Below are 24,439 nucleotides of genomic sequence, written 5' to 3'. Positions count from 1 at the left end.
TATTCCTGTGGTTACTGCATTGGGCATGCAGGCCAATTTCCTCTTCAACAGATGTGGGAATTCCCTGTCCACAAGGTTTGCAAATTTGTCAGTTTACCAAGATAACACCATGAATATTCTTCCTAGATAGCTACCGTCGATAGTGTAACTACACATCAAACAATCAGCATACATGTAATATAAAACAAACTAAGTAAAAATATGAATTGTGAGGCACACCAGTAAAAAGGAATATATAACTAATTATAATTAGGCTATATACTGCTGTCTTTCTTTCTGTTTGGGCGCAACTTAAACACACTCCATGTCTATCAAGGAGTAGGTTTTATGTTATCAAGAGGGGGCAGAAGCTCTGCAGTTTGAGGATTCCTGAGTTATTACCGTGCTTCCTCTACCTCTCAGTCTGCTGAACCAGTGCAGGTAAATGAGATGCAGCATTAAAGCCAGATAGGAAAATTATCCTCACCAGCACCTTACCTATTAACGACCCAATAACCACCACCAACCAACTTGCACCAGTAAAGACGTTACAACTCTCAAACCTCCGGACAGCGTCGGTAAGGTCAAAATTGCGAATTTGTTTTGCTTCCCGCCCCGCAGACTCCAGACCAGCCCGCGGTGCTCCCTCGCTTCCCGGCCGTGACTGCAAACGCGGAACCCGGACTGACCCAAGCCGAGTCTCCCCTGGTTTTTCTGCCGTCTCTGCTGCTCCACGCACCGCCGCAGCCAGCCTGCTCGGGGGAAATGGATTCCCGCCGCTGAGCCCGTCGACATAGGTATAGGTAAGTCTTATTACAAAACGAACTTGAAGGCATCAACAACATTTTTGTAACATTATTGCTAGGACAATATTAATAGTGACTATATGTAGTTACCTAGTCTATCCTACAACAAGGTCAACATAAACTCACTTCAGTCCCTATAGAAGTCTGTAGAGTGAATTATAGAGATGCCATATGCTGCATGCTAGTGTCATGATGATGCTTCAGACTTGTATGTTTCTGTTACAGGGCCTAATTTAGCCTACTGTCCAATTTTCAAAATAATAAATCATAATGATAAATATGAGAAACCATCCTATTTGATTTCACATGAATGTCTGTATGTGGTAGGTTATTGTTAGTGTTTTTTATAGTCATGGTAGAGCATTAATTAGCCTAATTGCCACTGATAAATCCTTAAGTATGTTATGCACATAAGGTAAGTAGGCCTACATTTTTAAGATAGGCAAATAGCAGTGGGCTCAGGAGGTTGACCTCCATATGGGTCTATAATATTTCGGGCGGAGCCTGACTCGACTGTCAGTCTCACAGTGGAAGCTTCGCAGCGGCGTGAAGAAAGTAAGATCACAGGGCCAATCCCAATGTCCACACTCACTGACTCACAGGCTTTGAGGCGTGTTCCCGGTAAATCCGTGAGGGTTTAGGGCTGTCCCACTATCGAATAGTCAAGCTCGCGGACATTTTGAGCCCTTTTTGTAAGTCCGCATTTCTTCAGACTTTGCCTGAGGGAATTGCCCACAGTTCATTGTGACGTGAAACACGGGGGTTACCAGGGGACACCCAGAAGCAAGAGAAATATCAGGCAAATCTGCCTTATAAGAGAAGAAGAAGAAGAAGAAGAAGAATGAGAAGAACGTTAAACAAACAAGCATGGAAACCAACGCTGATGCTAAAATTTTTCTTAAGATAGAACACATGAAGTCAGAGGAATGCAATCACCTTATTACACACTTAGTTTAGTCAACTATTTATTTTAGTTTTTGATTAATGATGCTGTTTTGACCAACGACAGTGCATTGCCACTCTGTAGGGCAAGAGCCTGTAAGACTTAAAAATCAGGCAAAAACATACAAAGTGTGCAATGTGTTTCAGCGTCTTCAAGGTTATGTGATAATGTAGCAAAGTGCTGTCCCATTCCTGTTTACAGCATTTTGCGCCCTTGCTGCCTCTTGCACCTTATCAATTTCCAAGCGATGTCAGTAAAGTCTGTGAGGCTCCAGGGCTCAGAGTTTAGGGGGACACTGGGATTGGGCCATACCATTTTGACGATATGGGAGGGCTCAACGTCTGATTTTAGACACAACTACCAGTTGCCATACAGCCTATTACAATATAAATTTCAAAATATAATGCTGTAAATAAAAATGTAAAAAGAAAGAAACTTTTAAACCTTTCATGCATCAATTATGACAGTCTCTGTCCCCTCAATTGTCGCCACACAAACACATATGATTCGACTATCAGTCGGCAAGACTTGACGATTCTGATTCGACTGTGTAAATCCTTAGTCGGGGACAGCCCTACAACACACACTCACACACACACACACACACTTCTCCTGTCTTCTTATCAATGGGCCTAAATTAATGGCTCAAATTTAAATATACTGACAGTTAACCGTTGACTTCCCTCAAACCAGACAAAATTTGCTTGAGGCCATATGTGCTGTGGTGGATGCGGTAAAATATGCAAAATATGCCCACTGAAACGACAGTTTGAAGTCAAATAAATGGTTGCACTTTGCAGAATGACTGCATTTCCACAGAAAGATATTGGCTATCCCGACAACATCACAACTCTGTGGACAAAAGCACAGAAGGTGTATGGTGTAACTTTTTGTTATCTGTTTGTTCCCCTGTTAAATATATTTGTCCCTGGATCAAACATGGTGAGTGGCGGCAGCAGAGCTAAAACCAAGTCCTGGGACCAAGGTTATCATTTCCCGACGGGAAAATCATTTCAGTGACCAAGTCCAGTCCAGTCTGATATGTCTTTCTTGCTCGTATCACAGGATGGTTCAGATCACTCCCCCAATCACACAATCATTTTGGGGTTTAACAAAATGTTTTGACTTGATGACTTCTTTTTATTGAAGCACTGTGCTCTTTTGGAAAGAGAAGAACTGGAGCCTACAGTTGTTGCAGCTATGGCAGAACCACAAGGATATCCCACAGTTTGTTTTGAGCCTCTTTCCCCTTGTAAGGCAATGTTTGAGAAAGATTTTTTAATGAAGAAAAGATGGTCAGCAGTGCTGGGTTGCAGAGAGAAATGTTTACAGGATGACACAGTATTGGTCCTGTCATAGTGACTGTATAAAACTAAGTAAAGAGGCTTTCTGTCAGTCTTCACAATAAGAAAGCTTCTACACTCTGATAAACAGCTGCAGCAGCGGAAACCGGAATGCTGATTTTCTGCCACTTTTGACCCTCAAATATATTGTACAAGGTGCAGGGCGTTCTTATATCAGACAAACTGGAGGTGACATTTTGTCTATGAATGCCAAAATGATTACTCAATGAATCAATAAGTCAAGACACAAAAAACAAGTCTGCAACAATTTTGATAATTAATCATTTAAGTCCTGTTTTAAAACTAAAATTCCATTATTGTCACTGCTTCTCAAATGGGAACATTTGTTGTTTTTTTCAGTCAGCTATGATTATAAATTGTCAGCTTATTTACGTATGATCAAAGCAGCACAATTGGCAAGAGTCACATGCACATAGATTGCGGATGCTGTTAACTAATATTCCACTTTTTGATTCCAGTGAGGCTCGTATCACCTAGTTGACAAATGAAAAGTAGATAATTAATGCGTTAATTGTAGCGAATAATTCATATCGCCAGTAGGCAGGTAATAAAATAATGATATGGACGTGGATATGGATAATGGACCTTTGGCTTTTGCTTTACTTTGCACAAAATATATACTTTGTGTGAAAGACTCTAAGTCATCTGAAGAACTAGATATCTCACTTCAGAAATAGAAATAAAGAACCTTGGGAATATTTACATAGGTTTTATTATGTCGGCCATTCCACTACTTAGAGATTTATGGTTTTGTTAGCATGATTCAAAGCACTGCTGCGCCTAAGTTGATGCTACTGTTGTACTGTTGTTGTACTGAGTCTTAGTCTTGTTTTTTAATCATATCAATCAAATATATTATGTACACTTTCTGTGATGAGACAGAATGCTTTAGAATTCATGTGGTCTCCAAGCATGCAAATTAATCTATGAACTTACACACATTACTGGCCCTTAGCATGATAGTGATAAATAAAGCTCTGGGTAAACTCTGAGCAGTAATTACCGCAGGACTGACCACCACCAAACAGAAAAAAAGATCTGCATGCAGTAATAGGTTGAAAATGTGAACATTTCCATCAGCTCTAACAAGTTTCCCTGCATCCCTCTTTCCCCTCGTCACCCGCCTTTGTTCCGTCCAATACAGAAAAGACTGAAAGCTTAGTTAGTTAAAGTTAATCAGTGAATCCAGCAGCCTGGAGACCAAATTGCATTCACTTTACAGCACAATAGACACATTGTCCCCAATACGTTTATCATTAGCAAAGCCATATTCTCCCATTAGCCACAGTTTATTTCTTTGACCTCTGAACACACATTGGTAATTACACAACCGCCTCTCACCCATTTGTTTTCTCTTTTAATGCGCCTTCGACTCTCCCTCTCTCCCCCTTTTCATCTCCATCTTTCCTTCAGTCAGTCTGCCTTTTTGTTGTTTCCACACTAATTGTTGAGTCTGAGGATTGAAAGGTCTGAAATTAATTTGTAGAGGACACAATTAATGTTGGAAATGAAATTTTGGAGAACTACATCATGAGAAAAAGATGATTAGCTGAATTTAGACTGAAAGGACCTGTCCAACATGCTCTTTGTCTCACAGATGAATAATTTGATGTATATTATTGTTTTCATTCTGTTTCTTCAGTGTGATGTATCTCGCCTTCCCCTGGAGGGCTACGAGGGCATGAGGCTGCGAGGAGGCCGGGATTTCAAACCTGACTCCCACCTGAAACTAACCCATCCTCTTCCTCCCCCTGCTCCTGTTGCCTGGTTACCCGGCGTCCTCAGCAAGGGCGTACGCCTTCGTCTGCGTTTGGATCGCAGTGACGACCGGGGGCGGGGCTGCTGGCAGCTGGTGGACCTGGAGGCAGAGTCACAGAAAGTTGGGCGGAGACTGAGGAGCCAGGCCCCTGACTTCTGCGTGCAAGGTAAGAGTTGATTCTTAGACACTCTTATTTCAAGGGTGGTTTGTTTAGACTGCAAGTATCTGCTGGAATGTAATTGGTATTGGTATTCGGGATTGCAGTTTTAAAATTTCTTTCAATTGCTAACATGCATTCGTCAAAACTGAAATCACATTGTCAAAACTCCTCACACAGTCAGCAAAACACAAGTGTATGTGGCCCAACTGTGAATTATTTTTATTGCTTTCACACAAAATGCATGAACTCTTTTCATTACTACTCAACCACCTGTAAAACACTGTATATTTGCAGCACATTTTTCAAATGCTTTAAATATCCTGAATTTCTGCAGCAACCAGACTGAGATATGTAGAAAATCTAGCAGAATATTTATGTGATTTTTTATGTTTAAATCTAAGTGCATAGGTTACTGTGGGTAGTGTTTTGAATGTGGTTCAGAACTACAATGAGTGTAAAGCAGGAAATGTGCTTGGTTCAGGAGGTTGATACATCTATCACAGGTTGTGGTCATTGTGTCTCAGGTACCATTGTATAAACAATTGGGAATTTGTTTTTTGTTTCAACTTTTTATTTTTCACAAGTAAACTATGTAATATAGTAGAAAAATAAAGGATATTGAAGCTAATTGCTGAATTTCTGACATATTAATGACATGTTACATATACTTAGTACTTACTTATTCTTACCTACCTAGCACAGTCAATAAAGTGAAGTAAAGTAAAGAAGTGAAGTATTTAAGTATATTCTTATTCTATAATTAAATACTAATTTATGTGAAAAATCCTTCACACTTCAAAGATATAAATTCATAATTTATGTAATTCTCCTTGTTGTTTGTATTTTTTAGGTCAGTTTGTTATAAGTTACAATGTATGCTAAGTTGATCAGTTGTTGCCAGTGTTATGGTTGAATGAGTTTATTTTTTAGACGTATGATGTATGAAGTGTTTTGCTGGTTTGTGTGAGTTTTGAAAGTGAGATTAATGCAGACTGAAGAGTTTTAAAACAGTGGCTTCAGTACTGACCCATGCTTGTTAGCAATTAACAAAAACTGTATCATTGGTGGAAGAATTATTCAGATCTTTTTTGTAAAAGTAGCAACCTCACAATGTAAAAATACTCTTTTACTAGCAAAAGCCCTGCATTCAAAATGTACCTTAGGTAAAAGTATGTAAGTATTATTAGAAAATATACTCATAATGAGCAGAATGTTATAATATTATAATTTATATTAATAAATAATTATGTAAGTGTTTAAAATTAAAGGTGAGTTTTATGTAAAACAATATACCATATTTTATTTTTATATCTTAGTAACTACAGCTATCACACAAATGCAGTGGAGTAAAAAGTACATGAAGTAAAACTTAAGTAAAATACAAATACCTAAAAGTTGAACTTAAGTAGTACTTAAGGAAATGTACTTAGTTACTATTAACTAGTTCAATTCAATTCAAATTAGCTTTATTGGCATGAATGTGTAACAACAATATTGCCAAAGCATCATACAAACTACATAAGAACAATCAACCCCATACATTTCATTAAACAAGTAATCAAAGCGTAAAGTAATTAAAGCGTATTTGTGTTTGTGTTAGAAAAATTAAAATATATTAAAAAATAAAATAAAATAAATAAATAAAGAGTTACGGTCTGTTCGGTAGGACCAGGAGAGTTACTTAGTTACTTAACTAGTTACTTGACATCATTAACATTACTTGACAACACTGACATCATTAGAGGGAAATTAAAGCAACTCAAGAAGTCAATTTCAGTTGCGTCCATATAGTGTGTGTGTGTGTGTGTGTGTGTGTGTGTGTGTGTGTGTGTGTGTGTGTGTGTGTGTGTGTGTGTGTGTGTGTGTGTGTGTGTGTGTGTGTGTGTGTGTGTATATAAGTGTGAGAAGAGGGCATTGAAGTATGGCCATTTTCCCCCCTGACCCATAACTGATGAAAAGCACAATACACTTCACCTTCCCTGTCTTCTGGAGTGTGTTGTGTTATGAAGGGGCTCAGTGGAGATAAGGAGGGGCTGTGTGTGTGTGTGTGTGTGTGTGTGCGCGCGCGCCTTTTTGATACACACATTGTTGTTTATGCGTTTATTTATACCCACCTTATCACATGACTCTGGCGCAGTATCCGATTTCACTGTCTGTTACCATGGTGACGCCCTGCCTGAGCTGTAAATAAATTCAGGGGGTTTGTTATATTGTTACATTGATTAGAAAACACACACACACACACACACACACACACTAATCTATTCTACAACCAGGAGAGGGTGTATACAGTAGTTTCTAGTTAAAATGTGCGTTATTTTATGCATTCATTTGGAGGTGTATGTGTGTGTGTGTGGTAGTGTTTAGAGGGTCTGTTTATATGCGTGTAGGTGTGCAGTTTAGCGAGGCATTAGCATAACTCACTTCATTGCAGTTTCCCCTCTGCATAAGTGAAACAGATACAAATCTCCATCCCCTGAAGCTGGCGATTAAGTTATGCTAATCATTGCTGATCATTGCTGCATTACTGTGCCCAAAACAGCGGGCTCCAAAAGCTTTCAAATGCTTCTCTCTAACGTTCAGCTTCCAAGAGGAGACAGCATCCCTTAGTTAGAGGATAAATTGGGCGTAGGGGTTCACTGATCACTTTAATTGCTTAATTAGCCATTGACAAATTAGGCTGCGGCCCCAAACATACTGTGTTAGGGTGCGGTGCAGTGGTGCAAATCTATCCCCTTAGCTGCAAAAAAAAATGGTGTTGGCTCATATTGTCAGCAAGTTTTAATGGGCTTCCCCACCTCATATCCATTTTTTTAAGTAAAAGATGATTATCTGTTCTCTCTCAGTCTGTCTCTGTCTGCAATGTGATGCACCGTAATGGGACAGGACTGATTGAGGAGGGAGATCAGGATTAATCTCACTGTGTAATTACTTTTATGATTTACGGTTTCCTTCCTTCACACATACACACACACACACACACACACACAGTGCAGATGAAGTGTGTGACCATGTGCCAGCAGTATCATAGCCTTATTGTCCTGACCTTGCTGTTTATTGTCTCTTTTTTATTCTCACGTATGGGCTCCAAGTAATGAAATACTGCAATTTGTCTGGCCTGTCACATTCAGTGTTAGAAGAACTTGTGAGCGACCGCTTTACAGCTGGCTCCCGACAAATCTCTTTACACGCTCGCAGCGGCTGCACGTGCAGGCGAGGGCACAGCTTTGATCCTCCCTGTGAAAGGTTAACCTGAGTGTGATTGAGTGTTAAAACCCCCCTATGTGGCTTCTTTGACCGCGAACGGAAATCAGCGTAGCAACCTGAGCGCAGCTAATCAATATGTGGTGGTGAGGGGGAAAAAACCTGAGTTTTACTCAACACTTGTAGCCAATAATAACAAATAAGGTGTCTGCTTCTCTTTTTAATACCTGCACCTCAGTGGGCAAACTACTCACACAACCTTGCCTTTGGCTGGTCTCTTTGCTTTCCACGTGTAGATTTTTTATTATAGATAAAACAAAAGCAGCGTACATGAGCTGACACGAAGCCAAAGAGAGTCTATAAAAGGAAGGCTGTGAGCTTTGACAGCAATATGATCTTTCATCACAAACAAAAGCAGCAGAGTAATCCTGAAGGGCCTCTGCTCAAACCTTTTGATGTTTACAGAAAATGTATCTCTTTACCTGAAAGCCTGTCTGTATAAGAAAGGTTCAGGCATTTAAAAGTGATTAAAATTGAAAAATATGGACTTTATGCTTCCTGTGCAGAAATTTGCATTTGAATTTCCTCAGAAATAATTCGAGGACAGATTACAGTACTGTAACCCGAGCGCTTGTTGCACAAAACACTGCACAGCTTGAATCCCTTGTCACCCGCTCTAAGCCTTTTTTGAAGATGGAAAAGAAAAACCCTGAGCTGCAGCAACTGTAATTACATTACAGTCCCACACAGCCACACACACACACACACACACACACACACACAGACATCGTTTTGAGCTCAGCAGGTCTGCCGGCTGCCGCGGGATGTTAGAGGCGTGTTGCTATGACGACTGAAAGGGGACACAGAGGAAGGGGGTTAGGGTAGAAGGGAAGGGGAGGGGAGACGGGGGTTGTTTCGGAGGAAGGTGGTTGGCGATTGAGGAAGACAGAGAGAGAGAGAGAGAGAGACGCACACAGAGTTGCCGGTGTCTTGACAGCGCGTAGCAGCAGAGAACAGTAGAGGCAGACTGTGGGAGATCCATCAGGGGAATATTCAGAAACCTGCTGCTGGAGTGAAGCATCACACAGACAGCGATCACCAGACGGCTGTGTGCATGGTAGGCAATGCTCAGAATAACAATTTTTGTGGAAATTTTGAAGCTTTAAAAAAAATGTGATTCAGTCTGAGAGGAAGAGGATGGAAGGCACCACGCATATTCATGTGCTCTTGTCTGTCTCTGTTCCTGTATTTCCCCTCTCTGTAATAACAAAGTATTTGTCATCGTAGAAGAGGATTGTTGCCTGTCTCTCTATATTAGTTCTATAGTTCTGTGTATTACTCAGCTATTAGAAACACCAGAATTATAGGTATATGTCTGCTAACTGGTGGAACGTTGGCCACTTAGCTTCAGATTCAAAGGCCATGTCAGGTAAGCGCTTGTGTTGCATGAATGAAACGACTGCGAGATAGGTCTCGAGAGAGAGATGTATTGTGAAAGTCATTGCCATGTGGATGAATGGTACCAAGACAAACATTTGAAACCACTGCTATGTGTGTGTGTGTGTGTGTGTGTGTGTGTGTGTGTGTGTGCGTGTGTGCGCGCGTGTGTGTGTGAGAGAGAGAGAGAATGCACACTTGATTCATTGTTTGATTATGTGGGTGTTGTGGGTATATGTGCTTTGCTTTCACTTCCTGTGTGTCTGTGCGCGCGCGTGTGTGTGTGTGGCTTTGTCTCTGTCTGTGCAGTAATGATATTTATTGCAATTTTTGCAGTTGGAGAGGGGGAGGGGTGTGGTGGAGTACAAAGCTCTATGTGGCTTTGTTTCTACTATTTCCTATAATTTATGTGTGTGTTAGTTTCTGTGTGTGTGTGTGTGTGTGTGTGTGTGTGTGTGTGTGTGTGTGTGTGTGTGTGGAGGGGGTAGTCTCACATATATCTAAGTTTCCGTTCCAGTTTGAGGCTGAGGCAGTGGTGCGTGCAGTTTAAAGCTGCCATTTCCTGTTACTTTGAAATTACATTTAATCATCGCTCTGTCTCTCTCAGGTCTGATGAGTACCCTGTCTGCCGGCTCAGAGATGCAGACCCCTGCTCTTGGCCCCCAGTTCATAGCGGGCCCCCAGGGTAAGGTACCTGGCAGGAAGAGAGGACGGCCTCCTATTCGTAAGCTGGAGTTTCAGAGTCACTACGTCGAGCCTCTGTTGCCTCTCAAGGTCCCGAAGAAGAGAGGCAGGAAACCGGGCTTTAAGGTCAGCCAGTCATCATTTTATTTATTTATAAATATTTGCTTTTGTGTGAGAGTTAACCAGCATATTTTGTTAACAGTGCTATTTTTAAAGCCATCCTGTTAAATGTTCTTGTAAATAAATGTTATGTTTACATTCAGTTTCCTTGTGGCCGAACAGTAAATCAGTAGCACAGTTAATGAAAATATTAAAACCTGCAGTGTTTGTGTTCACATTTACATAGCTAGCAGTTCTCTTCTTGTGTGCCTTTTGTTGGTGCATTGCAGGTTTGTTGGGAGGACCTAGTGTCCACAGTACTATGACTTTTTTAAACCCCTAAAACAGAGACTTTTGAACACGTTTTAACTTCAAAACTCTGGGAATGCATTTCAGCCTGGGCAAGCATAAACAGAGAATTTTGAAAACGATGCTGCTTCTTGATTGGGTCTTATCAGTCACGATGTGACTGTGGTTAAAAACTCAACTACATACCTTTAATTATTGGCTAAATCACTGGTATGGGCACCGCTACCTGTAAAATGTAGGCATTGGTATTACATTTGTCATTAGTAATGGTATTGACATTGACACTGTTGTTGTAATGAGTGTAGGCCTACATGCTGAGCTTCATTTCACTGGTTTTCATCATTAATGACTGGACTGAGTCTAAATGAGTTTATCATTTGTATATTTTTATTATATGTGATTCGTGGCATTTAATACAAGACTTACAGTTAATAATGATCATACTATAATACCTTCTTCTCAAGGAAAGCCAATGAGCTCATATGCTTCCATTGCTTTTTGGCTTTCCTCTTGCTTTGCACTCTTTGTGGATTTATCCTCCTTTGTTAATGTAGGTATCACGGAGGTTTCTGCACCTTTTTCTTTGTGATCTTTATTTTGTTTGTCAAACAAGGTACAATGTTGTGAGACCAAATGGATCAAGCAATCAATATCCATCTTGTTGTGTGAAGTGTGAACGTAATTATGACACTGACGTCCGAGAAAATCTATTGATTGTGTGAGCAAAAGTAAATTTTGTGGTGGTTGGCTTGTTTTTATCCGCATCCAAAATTTGCAGAAATCAAAACACCCACGGAAAAACCTTTCACGGTAAACTATGAAAGGTTCAGACTCTGTGTGGAAACGCTTGTAGAGATAGATGGGCTTGAATTTTAGAATTGACTTTGACGATTTTCACACAACTTATTAGCGTTTCGTCTAAAAAGGCCTTCAAGTTGGAGTAAGCGATTATGGAGAACACCATGAAAAATACCATGATAGAGCGCGAAAGAATTATCAAGTAATGTAACTAATGTTAGTGAATTTGTGGGTTAGCATAATGAGATGGTCCCAGAGCAGCACACCAGCTCCAGACAGTGATACTCACAACTGCCCTGCCACTATAGCTAACAACAACAGCATATTTTGGCAAACTAGAAAGTAAGTTGAATGCCAATGGGCAAATCATGGCTGTAACATGGCTGGAATAGTTTTGTGTTGCGGGGTGCAGGCCACTTTGTTTGTTTCCCATTTACAGAGCCAGGGCTGAGTACATAACGTTACCTTGAATTTTTATTCAGTGCACACACACAGAATGAACAGCTAAAGGACCCTGAGGAGATATTCACTGAATTTGATAAAAAAAGATGTGTATTTGATTAGAATAATTTACCCCCACTTTTAGTTAATACTTAAAACATGTAATGTTTGGCCAAACATTACATATTTTGCCCCACTAGCTGTAAGGTCAGTATTTGGTTTTCTGATGAGAATTGCTGTCACATGGGGCCGCCTGCATCCTTATGTTTTTCTTGATTGATTGATTTGTGTGTATGTATGTGTGTGTGTGCCTTTGAATATGTGCAGCTGAAGCCCAGGATGGTGATGTCCCCATTAGCTAACTCTCCTCCCAGCAGCACACCAGAGCCCGAGATGGGCTCCCTTCCACAGGATGCTGCTATAGTCCCCCACTCTGCCACACCACAAGTCCTAACAGGTAACACCACACACGTTAAAAACATTGTCACCATAACCTTTATAAGCTTCTCTATCTAGAACATAAATGATGATGGGTCTGTAGAGAGTGAAATCCTAATCAGAAAATGTAATGGTAATAAAACAGGAGGGATATGATATTAGAGAAGCAAGGGGTTGATTCAAGTTACAATGTCAGGGGCCATTGAGAATGAGGAAGGGGGTCCTCATTTTTACACTTATATGCTCACAGCTTGACTTGGTGGTGTGACTTTGTGGTATCAAATGTGCCCTTCCTTCCTTTCTTTTGTTTTTCTATCTGATCGTTTTCAACCCTCTGCTACACTGCTCTCAATTCTGTGCTAAAATACACCCTTGTCAGTGTGTGGTGTCTCTCTCCTTTGTTCTCTAAATACACATATGACTTGTTCTCTGTGATATGTGTTTAGATGTTCAACATTACACTCTTGTGCATGGCTGCATGTTGAATCAAACACAGTATTAGTGTCTATAGGTTTACTGTGTATGTTTACATACTTTAAAATAAGAAACATGCCTTTGAACATAACCCAAAAATATGTTTGTTCTTATTCCCTTTCAGTCTTCTCATCTAGCTTTCCTCTCCTGCTTAGGCTCTGGGGAAAATGTTTAAATCTTTTACAAAAGAAAATACATCTCATACAGCCATCCTTTCTGTCTCGCTTTCATTTTGTTTCTCCTCTCCCTTTTTTCCCCCTCACGGTCTGTCCTGCTCTGAATAAGCAAATATTTAAAAATAGTCTTTAGCGTATTTGAGGTGGGAATGGGAATATCATGTGTCAAGGACCAGCGGTGTGCTCTTTGTTCTTGCAATTCATGAAAAGTGTTTGATGTCAGACTGTAGACGTACATCAGCGTGCACACACACACACTGTATATACACACACTACAAACCAGTGTACTCCCTGTGGTGCCACCCAAACACATATGTAAATCATTCCTCTAGTGGAATGGAGAAGTATTTCAAAAATAGTCCCTGTCTTTCATGGATAATCTTTGGTATGGTGTCTAAGCAGTGTACATTTCCTTTCAAATACTGAAAATTGTATTATATCATATTTGTTTTACAAAAATATATTACCTTTTTTATTATTTTGGTACCATTTATAGTATTTACACATTTTATTTAAGAACATTTAAGATTTTAGGATGTAAAGATGTAAGAAAACTGTTATTGACTCTTAATGTAGATATACAAGGATATAGTGTTATAATTTAAATGATTAAACTATATGTCAAGTGCAAAAATATTTGGCATTTACTGTCGGATATGCAGGCAGTTCTGTACTGTGTGTGTGTCAATATAAGCCTCCAAACTCACATGCGCAGATCTTATCACATAATTAATTTTTCAGAATACAATACAATACGTTTGACCTTTGTGTGAGCACAAAGAAGGGGTAATTCAGAATCATCTCAGTGGAGTATTTCAATCTTATAAATCTGTCATCAGGTAAATCCATAACTGCCCAGCTCTGGCATAACCGGCAGGCATCTACATTATTGACAAGCTGAAAAACGGTTGGCCCAAAGGGAGCAGATTCAGAGGAATTACTGACACAATTTTGTCCCTTTCACATCCAAGCAGTTACAGGCTGAAGATGCTTTAAGTTAGCTTACCTATGTATTTATTTAACTCACAATTTAAAGTGCATGAACAATTTAACTGCTGTCTAATATCCATAAGTCTGCAGATGTTATATTGGCCTGAAAGCAAAGTAAAATATTTAAACAGATAGTAAGATCCTTGCAAATGTTTGATGTACAGCTGTTGTACAAAGCTGTTGTCTTAGTGTTAAATGTTGAATAAACATAAACCTGAACCTGACCTTATGTTGAATAAACATAAACTTGACCATTTTGGTGTATACGGCTACACAGTAGTGCTTTGAGCTGAATGCTAGCATCAACATCCAATGCTAACATGATGTTTACCATGTCCACCATCTTTGTTTCCAACTGTGTGTTAGGAACATCTGCTAACTAGCACTTAACACAAAGTACAGCTAAAGCTGATGGGAATGCCATTAGGTTTACAGGTGTTTATTCATAAGTAATGGGCAAACTGAAATGTTGACCTGATGAAGAGTGATCAAAGTAATTAATCCTCATTGAGCAATAGTTGTTGACACAAGCTCATGGTAGACAAAAGTCAGGGAATCATCAAAGTCATTAGGATACATCCACCATGTCCAAATTTGAGAACCATGTCCAAATTTTGTGCCAATCCATGTAGTAGATGTTGATAAATTTCAGGATAATTGAAAACCTGCTGACGTTGCCACACTAAAAAGACATCAAGACAGGCTTGCCTTTAATGATGCCACTTCCTGTCGTTCCTCCTCCAGCAGAGACACCAATGCCTGATGACTTCCTATGTGACCCACCAGTGGACTCCAAGCGCTATGCTGTAGATCCCAGCGACTCTGCCTTCAATGTCATGACATCACAGTACCCACCAAAGCACTCCTATGGTTTCCGTGGCAGCAGTTGCTCTACTCCAATGGGCTTGTGCAGACAAGCGTCAAGCCCAGGAAGCTTCCAGGAAGGAAACAGGAATGGTGAGGCCATCAAGTCCATCAACACATTACAAGTTTATATCAATGTAATTTTGCTTTATATGTTTATTTTGCTTTCATCCTTTAAAAGGCAAAACCGCTTTGTACCTGTGCCTTTAACATGGTCCACCTGCACAGGTGTTTTCACTTATTTGCCTGATTAGACCTTTTAGTGCAGTGGAGGTGTGTGCCAAATGTACTTGATTGACATCTCACTCTCTCTCTAGTAGCACCTGTTAAGATTGGATAACTTACACTTACTCTTATTGGTCTGTCCCATGTAATTTCCATCTTAGCCCTGCCCCAATGTAAAGTGGGTGGGTGTGCAGAGCCTTTAATCTGGGAAACCCCTTGGCTTCTTCATTGACCAAGTTATACAAAGAGCATTTTGAACAATTAGGTGGGAACTCGTGGAAATATGGTTTTATATTGTACAACATTGCTCCAACATAAAATAGAATTCAGAAATATCTATGACTTGTGAAATTAGCTAGACATCTCAGGAAGAGCTGTGACTTTGCTGGTTCCGTTTGTTTGCATGAGTTATGCTAATGCTTTCCAAACTGAGTGTGACTGGAGTCTCTGTTGGTTGCCTGGCAAAGTAATGGTAACGAGAAGGTTCCAGAAAGCCCAGCCAAGGTGAAGTCCTGCAGTTAACACCCCGAAAAAACAACAAAGTGACCTTGTAACAGTTTGGTTTTTGTACTAATTAAACAAACAAGATACAACGTGTTAACGAATGAGCTTCAGAAGTGCTGTTTTGTTACCTTCAGACAGAGCTCTTCCCCCCCTGTTTACAGACTTTATGCTATGCTAGCTATCTCTTGACTATAGCTTTATATTAAATGGACTGATATGAGAGTACTGATCTTCTCGTCCAACTCTCAGCAAGAAAGTGAATTTGCGTATTTCCCAAAATGTTGAACTGTTCTTTGTGGAACTCTTGTCAAGTGACATTATAAGAATGTCAATGTTTTGTTTATTTGTTTGTTTGTATATTTGGTACCCCATTATGATAAGCCTTTGAGCATCTTGACCTGTTCTCCTGTGCTACCTAGCTTACAGTCCGATGCCAGACACTGGAGAGTACAAGCGTCCTGCTGGTAAGGACCCGTCCAGCTGGGGTGTTGACGAGGTTGTTCGGTTTATCAAAGATGCTGACCCCCAGGCCCTGGGACCCCACGCTGAGGCATTCAGGAAGCATGTGAGTGAAGTGTACTTTATACTGTAGCATATGAAAATCGACAGATAGTGTAAAAACATTTATTTAAAAAGAGCTTTACATTCATCCTATAATTAAATGCTCAATAAAGGAGGAGTAGTTGGACTTCATCTGAGAACTCAGTGTTTCCCCTAGGATGGAGTTATAGCAGTGGAGGTGAAGCAAAATTTTTGTCTGAATATAAAACCCCAACACAACATGTCTCAGCAGTATTGCTCTTGTGTCCATGAGCATGCGATGCACATCAGAGTATAATAAGTTTAAAACTTCAGTGTTTACCACCTCCCTTCTGAGGTGAATTTTATTTGCACATTAAAATCCAAAAAGAAACGTCTCCTCATTAGCTTAAAAGGACTAGTTTGCATCACTAATTTGCTTTACTAACCTGAGCTCCTCCAGTCACCACCGTCCTTTCTTTTCCTAACAACCACTCTTTCATCTGAAAAATAATTGAACGAGGGGGGATGCTAACATAGCACTAACAGGCTTCACTTTTTCAGCAGGTGGGGAAACAACAGACTTTTCTTGGTCTTGAGAAGCCGACACACTGTAACCAACACCGTACATTTACTGCCAGAATATTTTCCTCCGCTCGCGTTCACCGTCACTTTCTGCCGCTCGGACAATCAAACACTCGTTACGCACCTCCTGATTCCTTACAGGAGTTACGCTGTTATAACAGCATCTGTCACGTAGATGTTTTGTATAGAACGATGAGAGGAAGCAAGCCAAGCATTGAGTGGTGCCATGCTCCCACAGTGTGCGAGTGAAAACATTTGTAGCGCATAGTTTAATTATCGTGGGAAATTTTAGTAGGCGGTCATGATTGCATATAGGGGAAACACTGGAACTGGCATGGATATCTTCATATTTATCTATCAGCATGCAATGTGTTCAAGTTTGTGACGCACTGTCCAGTAACATGAACTATAAAATAGGTGTTCCACAAGGATCAATGTTAGGCCTCCTTTTATTTAGCCTATATTTTAACACTCTCCCTCAACAGTTTAATGTTAAAGCTGAAAGTTGGAAATGATCACACGTTGACGTGATCAATCATGTCTGAGTCTAAATGTTAACAAGACAAAAGGTATGTTTATTTCTAAAACCTTTTAACGCTGATCTTCTCATCAAAGTTGAAAGGACTGATTTTAAATATCTTGCCGTGATCCTAGATCGAAATTTGAAACATTAAAAACATGGTTAAAAACATAAAGGACAACTTGGAAAACATTTGAAGCGGTCTCTCTCTGGACACAGCCAACAGTTCATTTACAAACAAACTCTAAAAACTACATTTCACCATGTTGCAAATTTGGGCAATCAGCTTTTACTGCAAAAGCCACAAATCATCCTGCCTAACAATGTGAAGAGCTGCAGCTCTATAGGTCTGTTAAAAGCTGCTCAGCTCTGTACTCACTGACCTTGAATTCTATTTTATGGTCTTCATGACTTGCCTTTATTTGACAAGCATACATTTTTGGTTACATTTGATTTGTGTGCTATTGTGTGTAGCTTTGTATTGCGTGTCTTGTGTGTTCTTTTTTCGTATACCTTTGTATTGTGTTATCATGCTGTCTCTTGTTTTGACCTGCCAAGGGTCTTGGTAAATTAGCTTAAAGCTATAATCTGGTACGGTGCATCACATAGTCCCTTTTAAATTAAAAAGATAAATACATACATCCCATCATACATTGGGGTTAAACCCATTGCAAGAGGTAGGGTCCACTTTAAATTAAATATCTGTTATGAGACAAGTGTGGCTCTATTTATCCATCCCTGCGGTCCTGAATGTAAATCAGATATGGAAGCCAAATTATGACTATTAAAGCATTTTTAAAGCATAGAGGGGTCTGGCTCCAAGCTATATTATAAGCCCTTAAGGTCCCCATAAACTACTGTGCTGCCTCTCATCCTCAGGCAGGTCTGTGGATTAATATTTAAAGTGACCAGGCTTTTCTTATCATAGCCACAAGGCTCTGAGCCTGAGCACAGGATAAAAGGGTTGGTATGAGGCTTTATTATATATATAAAACTTGTTGCTTTTAGTATCTTCGTTTTTCTTTTAGCTGTTCTGTTATTTTACATTTTCAAATTTTATAACTTCTTGTTTGGACTTACTTTAATTTATTATTTATTGAAGTGGTTAGTATGCTACAGGTGCAGGATTTAAAGCGTTGTTGTAAATATTGAAGTATTGTATGCATAAAGTTATCTGCGCAGACAGGTGAAAAGTGTGTATCCTCTGAGTCATACAGTTCTGTGATGTGTTTCAGGAGATAGACGGAGATGCTCTGCTCTTGCTGAAAAGTGAGATGATGATGAAGTATCTGGGACTCAAGCTGGGACCTGCGCTCAAACTCTGTTACCACATTGACAGGCTTAAACAGAATCGTTTGTGATTTACTGCAGAGGAGCCAAACCCCTGATCACCTTTCACTAAAACTGTACCAGTGCGGATTCTCTCAAACCTTCTCAACCATCAGCAATACATCATGAATGCCTTTGGATCCAGATTGTGCACTTAATGGCTTTTACTTCATCTGCACAACATTTTGTTGACAAATTGGACATGTTGACTGTACATATTGAGATTATTTGCGGCTGAAGGAATTATTTCATCACCATCATTGTTTACTGGGTATCTGAATGGCTTTAGATTATAAATAGTTAGACTCCACTCATATGGCAGCTACTGCATATCGAAGCGTGGCCTGTATTGACGTCCACTCTGCAATCTTCACACAGCTTACAACATCTGACTCTCAACAGCATGTATTTGTGCAGATCTTAATTATAGACACCGTATCAACACCTCAGACGACCCACAGAGACAGGGAGCTTAACAAACGTGGATGGTGCTTTTCCTCGAGTCTTTAGGTTTTGGTACAATGCTGCTGCAGTTTGAAAATAATAGTTTTTTAGTTAGTTTTGTTGTAAACTGATGATAATGTTGACCCAGGTATCATTCCTAGACACAAACTGTAACTAACAACTGATCTCTCAAACTCTTCAGCAAGTTTTGAAATCTTTTCACTTTGACCTTGAGCTTGTGTCAGCCGCTTTTGAGTAAATCCAAATTAAGAGGAATTATTCTTAATATAAGTGAGAAATCCTGACTCGAGGGAGAGACTTTCCCTTTCTCTAATCCATTTAATTTTGTATTAAGTCTTTGTCTTAATATTAAAACACGGATAACAGCATTAACAAACAAGTGATGTATTCGACACAAAGTGAAACAAAGTGATTTGCTAACATGAACATTTAGTTTCACCACAAACCACAGCACAGCACAACAGTGAGGCGTTACACCACTCCGAGGCGCATGTAATCACACAGCGCTCATAATGACAGGAAGGAAAGGAGACATACAGACATTGGGGTGTCTTTCATGTATATCATGTTACATGGCACTTGTAGAGTAGCAGGCCACTTTGCAACCTGCCTAGTGAGGCGTTTGTTTCACTTGGGATTGCAACCTGGTGTGAGAGAAAGCAACTTGTAGCAAACTTGTACAACTTGGTGCTCACTGAAACCGTTACTGCCACTACAACCACAACACTTAACAACTTAATCTCTCACCTCATACACTTCATCGATATCTCTGTCTGACTCTCTGATAAATCTACAGTTTACATTCTTCTCACGCAATACCTCCTCATTTTGAATTTAAATGCTTCATGTTTTATTCTGCCTAATGATAAAGCGGTAGTTCATCTCCAAATAGAAAAAAGTGAAAAACTATTAAATAAAATGTTTCAAGCATTAATTCAGTTTTGTCATATAGAACTGTAAAAAAACAAGAACTGGAAAACACATTAATGATCAATCCCATGTAGTAAATGACAAACATGTACAACTTGTTTTTAAATACAACGCTTTTTTTCTTTTTTTAGAACTTACTGTACATTACTTGTTACTCACTTTAATATTTTGTGTTTTATGTGTTTCGCTCAAATGTGTTAAAGTCAGTGCCACAGGCTTATGTGAGTACAGCATGTATCTCTATGTATGCATTCTGCATTTCATGATTGTCTTGAGCCCTAGGGAGCTTTAGGCTACATCAAACTTCCACATTTTATTTCCCAAAATACCTTTCCCAATAAATTGGGAAAGGTATTTTGGACTATTGGGCTATTGGGAGCCGTTTCCACAAACTAGAAATTTCCACAAATCTTTATCACACCTGTGAGCCATATTTAATACATTTTGACTCCCTAATGACCTTTCTTTTCTTTTTAATATAATGTTTTTTAAAGCATACTTTTTCCAGACAAAATAAACCTTCTTGTTCAACGAAGTCCGACTTATTATTATTATTATTAGTAGTAGTAGTAGTCTATATTAGAAGTTGTATGTCTTAATTCCTAGTGCAGATACTTCATGTCATTGTTGTTAAAAACAACTCCTGACAGGAGATTTTTAGAAATGAAGTCGCCAAGGGCCTAAAAAAGGTAGGCAGCAGACCAAACCAGTGTGGCATGCAAGGTGGGAAAACATAATCTTTTCAAACTTAAATACGAATAGGCATACAACAGGCAGCTCTGTGTCTCTATGATATTCTTGCGACTACAGCTGCTATTTAGATCACGAAGGTGACACTATTTAATAGAGTAGCCAGGCACTATAGGCTACAATATAGTAGGCCTATTAGGCTATTGAGTATTTATAGTATATAGTTTAGAGCATAGGCTATTATTGTCATGACAGAAGGGCGGGACTGAGAGTAAAAAGGTAAACAAGCAAAAAAAAAATCTCTCTGGTCTCCAGCACCACGGATAGCGCCAGCCCCTCTCACCCCCCGAAAATCACCTACCAGCTGTCTGAGGGTCTGAAAAAGGTAGGCAGCCACTGTGTGGCATACGAGGGGGCAAAACGTTGTACTTGTAGAAGAAAACAAGAGCTGTTAACCGTTTGTGTACCAAATACATTGACTAGATTGACAACAGTGGTTAGCCTATATTTCATTGTTTTGATCAAAATTATTGCAAGGGACAATTAAGTAGGACTGGATATTGATAGGGACATGTTCTTACCGCCCCTACTAAATTCTGCACCTTAAGTTCAATCAATGTTATGAACCTATATATTAAAATATATTCAATTAATTATAGGCCTATTCTTTCTCAAGACCGGGGTGAAGCTAGTTTAATATTCAACACTCGTCGGTTTTCACGCCTGTTACATTCAATAGCTCGGTGTCAAAATCTTACAGGTGTGAAAGTTGTGAGAGGATGTGCTGGAGAGATGAGAGGTGATTTGATCACAAATGAGCAAGATATTGAAATTACAATGTCAAAAGGTACATATTTCAGGCATTGTGTCCCTGATATTGGAGTTAAGGGATTCTCATTTTATTGATCACAGCTGTGAAACTTCTGCCTGAATTAGCTCTCCAATATATCCCAAAAACTGGGAGAAATGGAGATTTTGACACCGATCCTATTGAATGTAACAGGCACGAAAACCGACGAATGTTGAATATTAAACTAACTTCACCCCGGTTTTCTAGAGAGGGTTTCCGGACCTTTATTTTGGAGCGTGCGAGATTAACGTTGCTGTAATATCGCGTGAATAGGAGCGTTTCACTTCCTGTAGTATTTTCATGCGGCTGACACAAATGTGTGCATCTGTCAGCCAGAGGTGAACATGGCAGAAGTCTCGGAGAGGACGCTACAAGTCGCGGTCGTGGTTTCTTTCGCTGCCGGCTTCCTGGCGGGGTGGCAGGCTAACAGAATGAGGAGAAGGTTTCTGGACTGGAGGAAGAAACGGCTACAAGAGAAACTGGCAGAAACTCAGAAGAAGCTGGATTTATCTTGAATGGTAACGTGAAAGTTGTCTTGCTACGTTGGGTAAATCTTAGTTAGGCCTACTTAAGCCTTCTTGACTTGTCTGTTTCTAAAGAGTTAGGACAAAAACCTTGGATGTTGGCCTTTAGCTGAACGTGCTGCCCTAAATTACGCTGGTTTCTCACAAGCATAATTTGTTACGCCCAATAATGATAGGAAACTTGTTAGTCAGTCTGTCATGAAGGCTTCAAAAGTTTGGCATGTCTTTGTGAGGATATGCTTCTGAACACCGTTATTGCTTATAATTACACCGGTAATTAAACCGATATTCGCTTCTGTCATCATTCCCGTAGTGAATAGTTTCTAATTGTAATCCTCTTTGTCTGGCAGGTTTTGCGGTTGTGTGGTGTGGATGAACGCTGCTGGTCTTCTCTGTAAAGCTGCTGGATCCGGAATGTGCTACAAGTCTGTGACTGTGGAGAAGAAATGACATACCTGTGTTTTGCACTACCCACATTTTCCCACCACACCTTTTTAAGTCAAGGCTGAACTTGATATTTAATGTGGGATATGGGAATACAGTCATCATTTGCACACAGCAGCTTCTTTTCTGCCCTTGGACACCATCATGGAAGAAGTTTGGGATCTGGCTTCAGCATTGTTTTTTCCACCCATTCCATCATGTCTCAGTTCCTGTCTGTTTTATATGTGGTCAAATAAATGTTTGTGTTTTTAATGTCTCTCTTATGTTTATTTTATTTTATTTGAGGTTACAGCTTTTGGGGTTACAGGCTCTCTCATATGGTGGCTCTTGTCACTATTGCATTTTACTCAAACATTCTTCCAATCATTGACAGTCATTTGAGGTGACTCAACAGTCACATGGCCAAAAGAGTTTAAGTCATGTCCAGAACTCATAGGGGGTTAAGTTACTTAAATATTTTGACACTTAGCATCAAACAGGGGAGGGTCGCTCCTAGGATATTTGTGCTCTGTATATACAAACCGACAAAACACCTGCAATTAGTCTTGATGACAGGTGAGTGTGAACCTGAACAAGGCTGGCTGCCAATACAATATAAGTATTAATATTAAAAGCATAATACTTACTGTACACGTTCTGTTCTTAGTTGTGGTGCCATCTGCTGGGTGAAAGTGAGAATCACAACTTGGACAGCAAAGTTAGTGCTAAATCCAAAGACTATATTAACTGTATTTTTGTGATTTTAAAAATAAAAGTCTTAAACCACATCACCTGTCAAGTGTGAATGTTAAGAGGAGAGATGCTACAGTACATTTAACAAAAATAAATCTCTACCTATGATGCATCATCATCCTCAAACTATGTGCTATGACAAAATAATCTTAAACTCAAGATCCAATTTCTAGCTTTTATGAGCTTTCAACCACACCTCACTCTGTCTGCTGACCGACTGTGAGATGCGGATTATTTTGTCAAACTACTGTTTCCAATGTAAAGGATCAACTTTCATGCACATATGATATTTAATGATAAAATCCATTATTTGTATATCATAGAACCTCATATAGTTTAGTTGTGCACACATATTTTTACTGTAGATGTTCAGATAAATGTGATGGTTCATATGTACACAGCTTGTCTATAGGTGGTGCTAGTGCACTTTAATACTTTATGCACACAAAACAAGTCTGCCTACAGCATTCTAGTCGCTGGCTCTGAAATTAGATCTTGTGAGCAGATCTCTCTTTTTCATCATCACCAGTCTAGCAAGCTTATTACCACCTCTTAACAAGCTTTTGACAAGACCTTAAGAAGACACTTTTCCTACAGCACTCCATCAGTGGATTGATGAGAAAGAAGGTGGAGAGGACTCAGGTGAAGTTAAGATGACAGACAAATACAAAAAATCTTTACTGAGCTCCATCTCCCCTAGCAATGTAGAATTTGTACGTCTCACTATATTTACAGAAAAGAGTGCAAAATCTCTGCATGCTGGTGTAGCTGTCAGTGCTCAAAAACAAACAAAAATCATATTTCTTTGTAGACGTTTTAAGAGATGATACAGTACTTTTTATAATAGAGTGGTTACATTAACAAGAAAACTAAATTAAGGCAACTTTTACACATAACATTACAGGAGGTGCAGTTTTACCATTGCCTACTGGCAGTGTCATGACATTGATCATAAATATCTTTTTAAACACCAATAAAAAGAGCTAAAAAGAAATGTATAACTTCAGAAAAAACATTTTAAAAAGTACAAAATATATATAAATAGATCAAATACTCAGCTGATTGTGATTGATGTTCTCTTTAAACTTACTTGAATGGCATAGCCTAGTTTTTAAAGAAAAAAAGAAGGATGACAGACATATCTTATTGGGAATTAAAAAGTGTGAGAGAGTGTGTTGACAAATGGAGGGGAAATAT

General features: G+C 39.5%; 2 protein-coding genes across 4 annotated transcripts; both read left to right on the top strand.

Moving 5' to 3' along the window:
* Positions 1–408: 408 nt before the first annotated feature.
* Positions 409–20,537, top strand: scml4 (Scm polycomb group protein like 4). Of its 3 annotated transcripts, none has more exons than XM_038726191.1 (7): positions 409–782; positions 4,735–5,017; positions 10,260–10,462; positions 12,311–12,440; positions 14,809–15,018; positions 16,074–16,219; positions 18,514–20,537. In XM_038726191.1, the coding sequence occupies exons 2-7, from the start codon at positions 4,774–4,776 to the stop codon at positions 18,637–18,639; spliced, it is 1,059 nt and encodes a 352-aa protein (XP_038582119.1). In that variant the 5' UTR covers positions 409–782; positions 4,735–4,773; the 3' UTR covers positions 18,640–20,537. The 3 variants fall into 3 exon arrangements, with proteins under 3 accessions (XP_038582119.1, XP_038582118.1, XP_038582117.1); XM_038726190.1 differs by having other exon boundaries at positions 412–776; positions 14,806–15,018; XM_038726189.1 differs by having other exon boundaries at positions 413–782; positions 14,806–15,018.
* A 1,285-nt stretch (positions 20,538–21,822) lies between these two features.
* Positions 21,823–22,766, top strand: LOC119908484 (mitoregulin-like). Its single transcript, XM_038726192.1, has 2 exons — positions 21,823–22,060; positions 22,417–22,766. The coding sequence occupies exon 1, from the start codon at positions 21,887–21,889 to the stop codon at positions 22,055–22,057; it is 171 nt and encodes a 56-aa protein (XP_038582120.1). The 5' UTR covers positions 21,823–21,886; the 3' UTR covers positions 22,058–22,060; positions 22,417–22,766.
* The last annotated feature ends 1,673 nt before the right edge of the window (positions 22,767–24,439 follow it).

This window comes from Micropterus salmoides, unplaced genomic scaffold, assembly GCF_014851395.1.
Source record: "Micropterus salmoides isolate LMB-PRFRI ecotype aquatic unplaced genomic scaffold, ASM1485139v1 Ms_hic_scaffold_18, whole genome shotgun sequence".
Classification (NCBI taxonomy): Eukaryota; Metazoa; Chordata; class Actinopteri; order Centrarchiformes; family Centrarchidae; genus Micropterus; species Micropterus salmoides.
Note: the sequence above shows the minus strand (reverse complement) of the source record. Positions and strands in the feature narration are given on the sequence as shown.